The sequence below is a fragment of the Gallus gallus genome, chromosome 7 (genome assembly GCF_016699485.2).
Source record: "Gallus gallus isolate bGalGal1 chromosome 7, bGalGal1.mat.broiler.GRCg7b, whole genome shotgun sequence".
Lineage (NCBI taxonomy): Eukaryota > Metazoa > Chordata > Aves > Galliformes > Phasianidae > Gallus > Gallus gallus.
The window spans coordinates 5,544,777-5,557,303 of NC_052538.1; the positions used below are offsets into that span (position 1 = coordinate 5,544,777).

General features: G+C 45.5%; 1 protein-coding gene across 7 annotated transcripts in view; it reads right to left on the minus strand.

The window, feature by feature from the left end:
* Positions 1-11,531, minus strand: part of AGAP1 (ArfGAP with GTPase domain, ankyrin repeat and PH domain 1) — a 295,523-nt gene extending 283,992 nt beyond the window's left edge. For 5 of the 7 annotated variants that reach the window (XM_040703942.2, XM_004942493.5, XM_421880.8 and 2 more), the window contains exon 1: positions 10,971-11,531. In XM_040703942.2, the coding sequence (XP_040559876.1) occupies positions 10,971-11,133 (163 nt within the window). In that variant the 5' untranslated portion in view covers positions 11,134-11,531. Of the gene's footprint in view, positions 1-10,031 lie in introns of all 7 variants that reach the window. The other 2 variants (XM_046943831.1, XM_046943830.1) reach the window with 2 other exon arrangements.
* Positions 11,532-12,527: the final 996 nt, after the last annotated feature.

Here is a 12,527-nt window from a genome sequence, read left to right on the forward strand (position 1 = left end):
CAAACATTACTTGACAGAAGTACAGGTACAGAAGAAAGGAGATTCTGTCCAGGTATTCCATACACACAGCCAGCAGCCTCTGCAGCTCTTGACACTACAGAACCAGCTACTGCACTGCTCTCCTCAACCAAGTCTTTCCTTATTTAGGTAAGAGTTGTCCCTAGACTCCTACATCCCATAATCTAACATTGGAAATGGTTTTAAGTTGAAGGAGGGAATGTAGATTGGATGTCAGGGGGAAGTTCTTTACTATGAGAGTGGTGAGGTGCTGGAACAGCTGCCCAGAGAGGCTGTGGATGCCCTGTTCCTGGAGGTGTTCAAAGCCAGGTCGGATGGGACGTTGGGCAGCCTGGGCTGGTATTAAGTGTGGAGGTTGGTGGCCCCGCATGCAGCAGAAGGGTGGAACTTTTGACCCCTGAGGTCCCTTCCAGCCCAGGCTATTCTACGATGATTCTGTGAACATTCAGATTCCCTCTACCAGCCTAGAAATACAAAAACCTTTCAGCTTAAGAGCTGATTGGCTTGCCCAGTGAATAGTTAGCACACACTTCCTTCACCAGCATCAGACACAGCCAACACGTTCTTATTGCCTGGACACACCACTAAATAAGTGATCCTTGTTTTATTCTGATGTTTTACTGATGGCAGTTTCTGCTGTACTGACTGCACTATATGCCTGAAGACAAATTCAAGCAAAACATCTGTCTTTTGCTACCCAAAAAATGCACAATCACAAACCATATGCATTCTGTCTTTACTGTACAGAGAATGCAAATATACAAGTTGAAAAAAGGTACGAAAAGACTTCCCGTTCTTCATGCTGTTTAAACAACCTCCACTGTGAGGCTGCAGTAAAACCACTTCACGTTCCCTGCAATGCTGCAAGGACTAAAATGGACCACATTTAGGCATTTAACAGCTGGTGGTTTTTGCCTTGCTCGTGTTTTAAACCTGGTCAGTGTACAAACACACGTAATGCCCCACTTTAAAAGCTTTTATACAATAATATGGAGTTGACCAGCAAGTATTACCTACATGCAGTTCACATCAACTCTCTCCTCAATTAGCATAATAAAGCAATCAGCAACCCTCTAACTGAATTCACTCCATTATGCAGGAAGCAAGATGTTCCAGTAAGCAAAACATTCCCAGAGAAGTTCTATCTTTTCATACATGCAAAACACTATGTTATCTAGGTCTTCTGATGTCAGCTTAAATACCAGCTTGAAATGGCATTACACACTTATCACAGCAGGTGTCAGCTGTAAATATTTGTACCTCTAACCAGGCTAGCACTGTTACTCAGTGGATTAACGCACATCGCTTCTCACCACCCTTCCCTGGCAGAGAACACAAGGTTATGCACCTGTGTATCCAATACATCCCTAGCCTCAAGCACATTGTGCCCTTTAAATCAGCTCCACCCTACTCAAATACCGTTTTGTAACACGAGTCCCATCCATAAGCTAATGTATCATTGTACATCTGAACACTATCGAATGCTGCAATCCTGTAGCAGTGAAGTATTTTTGAAGATTAGTTAATACCAGTTAAAATTAGAATTTTGCATCAGAAAGTAATGACACAGATGAGATGCCGACAGGGTGCAGGAACAGCTTTCCACAATCTGCTTTCACATACTCATCTCCAATGGTGAGCCTGCAGATTCACACCGAAGTCACAGAATTGCCACAGGAAGATGATAAACATCTATAGGAAAGCAGTAAACGCACTAAGCTTGCAGCTGAAGGTTCTCCTGATGTTCTGAGGACAGCAGTAACATTGTTGATTTTGACGAGCTCATTCAAGGCAAAGCAGCTACGCACTGTTAGCATCCTGTGCAAAGGGATCTGATGCTTGCCCAGAAACCCACAGAAGTCTTTCAACTCCAAACTCAAGCAACAAACACACAAATTCTCCAGAGGCTTCTTTCACAGCAGCACAAAGAAAAAAAAAACCCATTGTAAGACTTGAGGGTACCCTGGAAATACTAACAAAGTTACAAAGCTGGATGCATCACACAGCGATGTGATCTCGCAGCTCCCACCTCTGACCTACCTGGTTCTTACCAGGACTAAGATAGGAGGTTTTTCCAAGAGCATTCCACCTTTGCCTGATCATAAGTACCCGCCAGTTCTACTGGTGCTCACCAGCAGTACAAAGACCACAGGAGCTTACAGAAATACTAGTTATTTAGTCTATGTATGTCATGAAGCACCAAAGCCTAACTCGTAACATCACATGAGGTTTAAATCAATACTCAAACCTAAGCAGAATATCACATCAGTTCAATTACCCCTTCATACCCTTTCAGAATTCCTGAAGGTTTTGTTTTCAAGAGATCTTTTCTGTGCTGTTTTTTCCTCTCCATGACTGATTTTGTGTTCTTACCATTCTTGCAGTTTTAACAATAGTACTTAAGAGAGCAAAGCCCCTGCTTTACAGATAAATTCAGTTGATGTCATCTCCTGAGAGCACCATTCATTACCTTCTTAAATCATTTTCTATCTTAGTGCAAATATTAAGTTCCCAGTTACTTCCATCTATCCTTCAGGACAAGCATTGCAAGGAACTAAGTGTCTATCCTCTGTCCCAGGGTAATCCCACTGCATTAAACGATGCTTCCAACAGTCAAACACTTACAGATAATATCTGAAATGTCTCTTTGTATCTCACTTACAAACCCAGAGAAAGTCTTAGTACCATCAATTATGGATCTCAAGAATAACACATTAAGTGTGCAGAACAGAAGATTGCAACTGCAGTAGTAGAAGGTCATACTGGGTGAAGTAACCATTCAAGGCTTTTGCTATGGAGGCTTTTAACTACCAGGAAATGACCAACCTCACAACTGCTTCAGCACTCACCCATGCTACACATCATTCCCTTGCCTCCCTTGCTGTCCACAAGCTCTATTTTCCATCAATGTTATCTTCTCATTTCTTGCTACACCCTTTTAACCACCTACATACAGCTCTTATATCTCAAATACTCTTTGAAGAATCCTCATGAAAACCTCTCCCTTTCAATTCAGAAAAGGTTGAACACTGAGTTGTTTTTTCTCCATCACACTGCAAGCTCACCACATACACAGAGAGGAAAACCAAAAGGCTTGTTTCTTCATAGCTCACATTCAAGTCCAATATTATGCAATAATGCTTTCCATACTATCCATTATAAAACTTTTGCATCCCGTGCATGTGTAACTGAGAACTTGAGGCTATTCTCAGTGAATTATCTTTATTATCCCAGCCCAAAGGCAGAACAGCTTTGATTTATTCCAGGCCTTACAGATAGTGTTCCACCTGATGTCCACAGATCAGTGATCTTACTCTTGTGCTAGACTGTCATTTCATCATCCTAAAATCACCAGATCCATTCTTATTAGACTCTGATGACAACACAGGCAATTCTGCACTCAAAGGCAACTACTTTTATGTGTCATTAATGAGGAATGACATCTGCTGTCCAGTACCACGCTGCAGTTATCCAAGAACTACTATTCTGTGTAAAAGCTGTCTTTCAAAATTGTACTATAAACAATTCAGATAAGGCAGCTGAAGTCTAATTTGTCCATAAGTCTGTCTACTACACTTGTTTTCAACATTAATTAGTACAAATACATATGCCAGTCATCACCTTATTTAAGAACCTATGATGTCTTTTTTGGGGTTATTAACCAGGTGATGCCTTGCTTTTCATAGAATCATTAAGGTTGGAAAGACCAACAGGATCATCTAGTCCAGCCATCAACCCATGCCCGTGACAGCTCCAGACCACAGCACTCAGAGAAACATCTGCCCTCTTCCTGAACACCTCCAGGAATGCTGGCACCACCGCCTCCCTGGGCAGCCTGTTCCAATACATCACCACCCGTCCTGAGAAAAAATGTTCCCTAATATCCAATCTGAACAACCCCGGTACAACTTGTGGCTGTTTCCTCTCATCCTATTGCTAGTTACATGGGAGAAGAGGACAACTCCCACCTTGCCACAACCTCTTTCCATGCAGTTGTAGACAGCGATGAGGTCTCCACTGAGCTTCCCTTTCTCCACACTGAACAACCCCAGCTCCCTCAGCCGATGCCCATAAGATTGTGCTCCAGACCATCACAGCTCTGTTGCCCTTCTCTGGACCCACTTCAGGGTCTCAGTGTCTTTCTTGCAGTGAGGGGCCCAACAGTGAGCACAGCACTGACGTGCGGCCTCACCAGAGCTGCGTACAAGGGGACGGTCACCTCCCGCTGGCTGCACTATTGCTGATACAAGCTGGGATGGCACTGGCCTTCCTAACCACACTGCTGGCTCATGGTCCGCCAAGGTTAACAATTTTTGGTTCACAATTAGTTAACTCAGATACAAAAACTTGTGAAGATAAGTGGCATACATTTAAATGACTGCTGCCTTGGCAGCCAGTGCCATGCTTTTAGCATATTTCCCCTAGAGAAGACAGTTGCTGTGATACCTAAAAGACAGGCTTCCTGGCTTTTCTTCTGAGCATGCTAAGCGGAAGCAGTGAAATAACAGAACTCGTACATTCTCACACTACCAGTCACAAGATGCCACAGAATTCTACAGCGACAACTATCTTGCTGTGTCTGTCCTCCTGCTGGTTATGTAACTGGAAAATGTAGAATCGTAGTGATTTAAAACAGAAGAGAACTCAAAGATCACCAAGTCCAACCATCAAACTAACTTATCAAGTCCCATCACTAACACATATTCCTCAGTACCACATCCATATGTCTCCTAAACATCTTGCTGCTGGCCATGTGGTTTCTGATACAAGCTGGGATGCCAGCAGTCTTCTTGGCCACCCGGGCACACGTTCAAGTATAAATGCAGAGTACATAGACAGAGGTAAAAATTCATAGAAAACATACTAGCTGGAAGAATAGTTCAGTTTAACAGAGAACACAAGCACTACCAACTTAAAGGCAAAGTGGATCTTCCTCCAGGTTTTATGTTAAATTAAATTAAATGTAAAACAGATTTGGCCCAGGCTGTAAACAGCCCTTCAAAATAATGCAAAACAAACAAACAAGCAAAAAAAAAAAACAACCCAACCATCCAATATGAGTCACAAGCTTCTCATCAACAAATAAGAAGCCCACAGACATACTGCAATACAGCCAAAGCTACACATTCAATTCCAGTAGTGTTAAGAGTCACTTTCCTTGCCTATATTTACTTTCTTAAGTAAAGGAGGGTAAATTAGCAAATAAAATAGCTGTCTAATGATTAGGCTTACATTCATTATCTGACTGTGTAAGCAAATAAAGCTGCTAAACAAGACAATTTATACAGCTCATTCATATCCACCCTGCGTTTTCGTACTTGCTTCTACAGGCGGTTCACTGAAGCAACAGGGAAGGGAAGAAAACCCACCAAGCTATTCAGTGTTAGAAATGCACTGTCATCTTAACAACCCTTTATTTGTGGCATTATTTAAGGCTCCAGGTATATCACGTTCCCATGGTAGCCCAAACGTATCAAAGTAAGAGGCTGTTGTTATTTTATTTCTAACATCAATCACAAGATTCACGCTACATCCATTGCCTTACCACAATTAAATCAGAAGTACACATTAACTGCAAACAGTTTTGGTTCAAGAGCTATCCAGAAGACTAAAAAGTTGTTGAAAAAGTCATTCCATGTAGACAAAGAGTACTGAAATATTCTTGATTTTAAGATCCTTTTAATTCAGTTTAATCTTTTAACTCTAAAAGCTGTTCATCACACTCTGCTCACAGGCTGAAGCATTTACAAATACAGCTGAACTTTACTTTCTCATCACATTTAAACACCATATTTTACAGGACAGCAAAAAGGTTCAATATCAGTGTAACACTATAATGCAATGGAAAGCACAGCAATAACAGTAGGGTGGCAAAGTCCTAGGCTGCAGCAAGTGACAACAAGCCCAAATGCAGCAGCTGTGGACACAGAAACAAAGGAAGAAAAACTGCCTACCTCTAGAAGGCCATAGCTAGACAGGGATCTCCAGCAAGAGATGCCCTTGCCTCCACTGCCAACCCATAAACAAGGCCTGGGAAGGGGTGGATCCTGGCTTCAGCCCTTCCAATCACTCAGGTGCATTGCATGCAGCTGAGCTCCCCAGGTTGGCCCTGCCTTCCCACCAGGTGCTCAGTCACTGCTTCAAGCTGTGACTTAGAATTTCCACTACAGTCATGCACTTTTCTCATCGGTAAAGACAAAAATTCCCTGTTGCAGTGCCATAGAAAACTGAATATTGTTGAGGTTTGGAGCTCTTCACCTCTCAGGCACTGTTCCCAAACTCCACCATTCTCCAAAGTAGAAGGTGGTGTTTTTCAGTCCCTTCATCAGCTTCACAGACCTTTTCTGAACACACTCGAGCAACTCAAACCCATCCTTCCTGCAGTGAGAGGTCAAAACTGAACACAATATTCGAGGTGCAGCCCCACCAGATTCCCTACGTCTGATTCCTCTGATTTAATCACATTAATTTAATCCCTGAGAACAACAACAGAAAAGCACTTGCTCTTTCTTGCACAAATCTGAAAAAAGGATTGCTGTGCTGTGAAATTGTTCCCCAGACACTGTCTCAAGAAGTTACCCTCATGTCAAAATCGGCCACCAAAACCACTCTTAAATGTTTTAGTTCCCAAGCAAAGTGATTTTATGTCGTTTACTGGAACGTTTGGAGCATTAGTTTTATCACTTCAAATCCCATGGCATGATTCACAGTTTAAAAAGTCACAACAATAAGAACTCTTGAACAGTATGAGTGCTACTGAGGTTTAAGGGTGCCATTGTCTTACATAATACTCTTCCCCAGGCTTAATTGTTTGCTTGCATGGAGATTCATAGATACAAGATCTCTTAAGTCTGTTTCAACAAAATAGCGAGGTAAAAGCAGTGACTGGTATTTAGTTTTTAGCGTGACTATAATAGTTTTCAAGCTGCAGCTTTGCTACAGCTCTTAGCAAAAGCTGATTGTAGTACAAGCCTTAGCAGCTTCCCACCAGCATGCCTGCAGGAAGGCTCCGTTTCTTAAAGAGAGTAGGACTTTACAGCGGCAATTCACCTCTCCTTATCACAAAGTTGGCAAGTTAAAGAAAAGAACCCATATTTTCAATAAATAATCAGAATCATAGCATTATCTAGGCTGGAAAAGACCTGAGATCACCAAGGCCAAACATCAGTCTGACCTACTGAATCCCACCACCAAACCATGTCCCCAAGAGCCACATCCACACGTCTCAGACACCTCTGGCAATGGGGACTCCACTACAGCAGCGGGCAGCCCCCGCACTCCAGAGGACATACCACAAAGTCAGAAGGCTCCAAGGAAAGCATGGCCTTGGCAGATAACAAAACCAGACTGGAGTCCCATACCAACAGGCAGCAGATGCCTCCAATGCATGTATACTTCAGGAGTTTTCACTCCACTCTATTTTCAAGACAAAGTACTTTTACAAACAACTGACAAAAAAACAGAGCAAGGTCTATACCTTCTTCCATTTTCTCTACCCCCTAATGAGATACATCAACAACTCTGCACTGCTATGAACAAGTCACTTCCACACGTACAGATCTTGTCTTCTCCCTAACACTGAGATGACTGGGGAGTCCTAAGACAAAGGGAAATATTCAGTACTGCTGGGTATGACTTCCTTAAGTTTCAAAGCAACAACCCCCCCCAAAAAGCCTCAAGAAAAGAAAAAAAAGCCACAACCCACAGACCACAAAGATCTTCAGATCATTTTCAGAGCACTCTCAAACCAGTCATCTTAAGTCTGGTTGCTGAGGTTTTGTTTCAGTAGTGGAGCTCTGAGATACTACTCGCCCTCTCTCTAACTAGAGAGATCTACTATGACCCTGCACTGCAGCACGATCTGTTTTGTTTTGATGGGCTCACCACTGTGCAAAAGGATGCAAACTATCCTTGCTCAACGCCTGAGGTATCAGTATCTGTGTCAAGTATATCAGCAAAAGTATTTTCATGGACTCTCAGCCAAGAAAATATTGACATTTCAACTGTTTTAAAGCCCTCTCGTGAAGGACTAGAAATCAAGTTTTTGGACTGCTTCACTTCCTTGCTTTGGGTTTGCATGATTCTTTGAACTACACAACACAGCGCTGAGGATGACCTGCCTTTACACATCTGTGTGCACAAACTAAGAATGCAGCATCTTGAAAACCCAAGAGGTTTCTGTCAGTGTAAAGACTGCTGAAGTCTATTCATGTGTTTGTTTTGGATGCTTTCTTTTTTCTCTCCATTCTTAACTACAGTACGCATCTGATACAAGAAGCATCAAATACTGATCAGGTGTTGATGCATCTATTTGTGCAATTAAACTCACAAGTCACAGAACACACGAAGACAGCTTTTACTTGAAGGCAACAGCCTGAATGACAGCATCTAAAACGTTCCAACTACTCATTATACATTTCATACAAAGGAACACGTTTTTCAATTTGATTTTGCAGCTCTGAAATGCAAGAACCTGAAAGTAACTGCTTTCAGAATTTTTATACATGGAAAAACTAGTGAAGCAGCCCCACACTTCATAAATGCTTTTACCAATGATCACACTTAAGCCAGAATAATATAAAGAATAGAAACCTCTGTGCAAAGAATGAAAAATACTCAAGTGTCCATTCAGGACCCAACTTAGGAACAGTCAGCAGCAGCTGCTCTTTTAGGATACAGCTCCTGTATTTGAACACAAGGAACCGCTGCTCCAAGGCCCATTTAACTTTGCATTATTTCAGCTGCCATTGATCCAGCCAGCATACCCAAACACTCCTCTAATAGAGCTCAAATCCTAGAAAAGAGTTTGCGCTGCCAATGAAACCTTTTTTCTTTTTTTAATGGAAGGTTAAGTAAGGCGATGACGCTCAATAATGAAAAAGAAAGGCAGTAAATAAGTAATAGTGCCTTTCCTTCCCCAGAAGTCTCAAACTGCTTGAGATTCCAAGTACGTGCTCTTCCAGATCTGTAAAACGTCTCTTAAGCACTGAACTATTACTTGAGCTGATCAAGGAGCATATGTTGGTCGGAGTTACAGTTTAAAGCAGCCTGAACTAATGAGGCTACATTCTTTGAAGGGTACGTTTTTTTTTTTTTCCCCCACTGAAAAAAACTGTTTCAGCACTTTGTATTTTCTCATCTCAGCCTGCGCCAACTACACCGCAACTCCTCACTATCAGCAAAGGAAGCGCAATGCCCTGAGCTTAAAGGGCTTTGCACCGCTCGGGAACCATCACTGCAACATCAAACTCTGCAAACCAGCAGGGACTTCCAAGGCAAAACAAATCATAACTTCCAAGTTCTTCTTACATGCAATAACGAATAGGTTTAGCACAGCGTGCAACTTGGTGGAGTCATAATCCAGGGGTGAGAAGGATTTTCTGGGGCTTGTTTTTGAATATATGACGTTTTTAAGTATTCAGAGTTACTTGAAGAGCTCTCAGAACAAAAAAAAAAAATAGAGAAGAGATCTAAAATAGACACTTTTTCTAGATAAATCCTTCCAGTGAATCAGACCTACTGGTTCCATGACTCAGTGTACAACGCAAGCTCGACAGCAAATCGTCTACAAAAATTTTACTCATCAGCTTTGCCTTTAAAACACATTTGCAGGCTGCTATTTTGGCTTTACAGCCTCTGAGACTGACAAAGGAACCAAGTTACGGTTAGGTAACAAATCACTACTACATGACAAGGCTGACAGCAGTCACATGCTGTGAAGATAACTACACACAGTGCTTCACATCCTCCTCCCACTTCAACACCAACCCGGCTGCACCACTATATCCTATGCATCAACACATCTAAAAGCACAAGAACACGGATTAATTACCACTAAATACTTTTGTTTTTTTGCTGAAGGACATCATTTATCCCTCAGAAACCCAAACACCGGGGATACTAAGAAAGGAACAGCAGTGCCTGTGTTGTACTCCCCACAATATAAAGTTTCCAGCTCCTCAGTGAAAGAGGAGAGAGGCAGGAAGGGCTCCCAGGAGCTGACAGCCGCTCACCATGGCTTCAAGGAAGTAAAAGTACAAAGGCAATGTGCATAAACCTCCAGTGCCCATTCAGTCCCAGCGCAGCGCTCCTCTGGCTCTGCTGCTCAATGTGTGACAGGCACTGCCAGCCCTGCTGACCCGCTGTGCGCGATGCTAAAGAGGATTTCAGCCCCCCTCCCCCCTCCACAAAATGTTGTTGATGGTATTAATGTTTAATACCGCACTGTCTGTTTGTTCGTGCTGCGCTGCTTACCAGCCAGATGAATAAAGCAGCCTTTCAAGCAACAATCTCAGCTACTTTTTCATGACATATGCTCTAAGGACAAGACAGGCCAACAAACCAAGATCGCTTTAACCAGCTCTCCATTTCAGACACCGTGCATCATCCCCTGCTAGCTTGAATCCCTTCCAAAGCAGCGGCAGGCTGCTTCCACGCACAACGCACAGCTTTACATTACCATGCAAAACAACTCCAATTCCTCTATAAAACACGTGCTCCTAGCCCAACCTCGTTCACTCTTTTTACCTGCAGCCGTAGTTGAGAAAAACACCCGCAGACTACACAACGCAGGCGGCTCACTTCACACACGCCGAACAGTTCAGGAGCCCATCCGCAGCGCTCCTCTGGGGACAGACACACGCACACCCAAGCTCACAAGGCTGCTGCCTGCCTCCTGCTTTCACAGCCGCTGTTTTGCACGCCGCTCCTGCTCTGCAAACCGGCCGCACGCCCTGTTTACCCAACCGACGGCACCCAACCACAGCGCGCGGCTCGCTCAGAACCGAGCGCCGAACGACCCCCCGTCCCCTCAGGGCGTTCCGCACCATCCCAACAACTTCGGGCCGTCCACCCCCGCGCCGCCCGGCTGCAGGAGCAGCAGCAGGCCGAGGGCCCCCGAGGGAAGGCGGCAGGAGGGCACGGGGCCCGGCGCCTGGCCGCCCCCGACTCACCCTCGATGGCGATGACATGCTCGCGGATCTGGTTCTGCAGCACGGGCTCCTCGACGCGCTCCAGCAGCTCGTAGATGGAGTAGATGTTGGGGTGCACCGACTCGAAGCGCTGGATCTCGGCGCGGATGGCTGCCGAGTTGGCCAGCTGCTGCTGGTAGTTCATGGTCCCCCCTTCCCTTCCTTCCCCTCCCCTCCCCGCGGCCAGACCTCCGCTCCGGCTGCGCCCGCCGCCTCGCGCCCCGCCGAGGGGCTCCGGGGCCGCCCGCGCCGCCGCGCCCCGCCCCCTGTCACTTCACGGCGGCGGCGGGGCAGGGCGAGCCGGCAGCCCCCGGCCCCATGGAAGGCGGCGGCGGGGTGGGGCGCCTCGCGGCTCCGGGCCGGCCGCCTCCTCCTCCTCCAACTCCCCTCCCAGCCTCGTCTTCGTGCGCGGCACCGGATAACGGCAGCGCGCTTCGGCTCCGGGACCGTTCCCCCTACCCCCCCCCCCGCGCTCGCTCCGCCGCCTCCTACGTCTTTCTCCTCCGCCTGCCTCACGCTCACGCAGGCCGCGCCCCTCGCGTTACCTCACCGCGCAGCCCGCTGCCTGCCCCGCCCCGCGCGCCCGGCGTGCGCGCCGCGAGCCACTCTGGGAAATGTAGGCGGGAACGCTGAGGCGGCCGCCGCCATCTTTGCCTCCCCCTCCAGCCGCTGGGCCGGCTTGGTGAGCCACCCGCCGGCCTCTCGCTCACACCGTCCTGATAAGCGTAAGCTGGCCCAAAGAGCACGTTAGCCTAATTATTGATAGTTGCAGTAATTGTTGGTTTGCCTACAAAATGGTACCTGCGCTTCGTCACGCAGAACACTGTATTGCCCCCAAAGCTTTATCCCGACCCCAGCAAAAGAGCGGGCGATGTTAGAAACAACAGCGTGCTCAGCCAAAAAACTCACCCTAGAATAGTAATAAATGTCCAGTCAGGCTCACTTCTAGTGTAATGAAACACCCCTGTCATTAGCACTGAGGAGCACGAAGTAAAACAAGCGGCATTACTTTCACCCTGGCTGTACGTACAGTTGAGAACACACCTCAGTGAGTTCATACCATTGATCGATATGTGATGGATTTCAGTTCCAAAGCTGTGAAACAGAGAGTAAAACTATCCACCTGTTTCACCAGCATATACCGCAGCAGTTAATACAATAATGCCTATAACAGGCTTGTTTTTCCCCAAAGTGCTGGAGCGAATTGTCAGTATTTGCAGATACAACTCTGGCCTTGCAGAGCTGTTCAGATTTTGAAGAAAAGCTTTTGTCTTTGAAGCCATCTGTGAGCTTCAGCTGGACCTGATACTTCTGAAATGGCTCTGGATGCAGTGCAATCAAACATTACGAACTGCTGCTATCTGTGGAGTCTCCCTCACATGAATATGACACAGAGTGCCCTTACATCAGCAACCAGCAAAGGGGACAGGGTTGCAGACAGAGGAGAGACCTTGTCGCTGCTGCACAGTGGGGTGAGGAAGCAGCAACCAGTGAGCTGGTTTGGTGACTTAAACCAATGTTTTCGTTACCAAAGAAAAC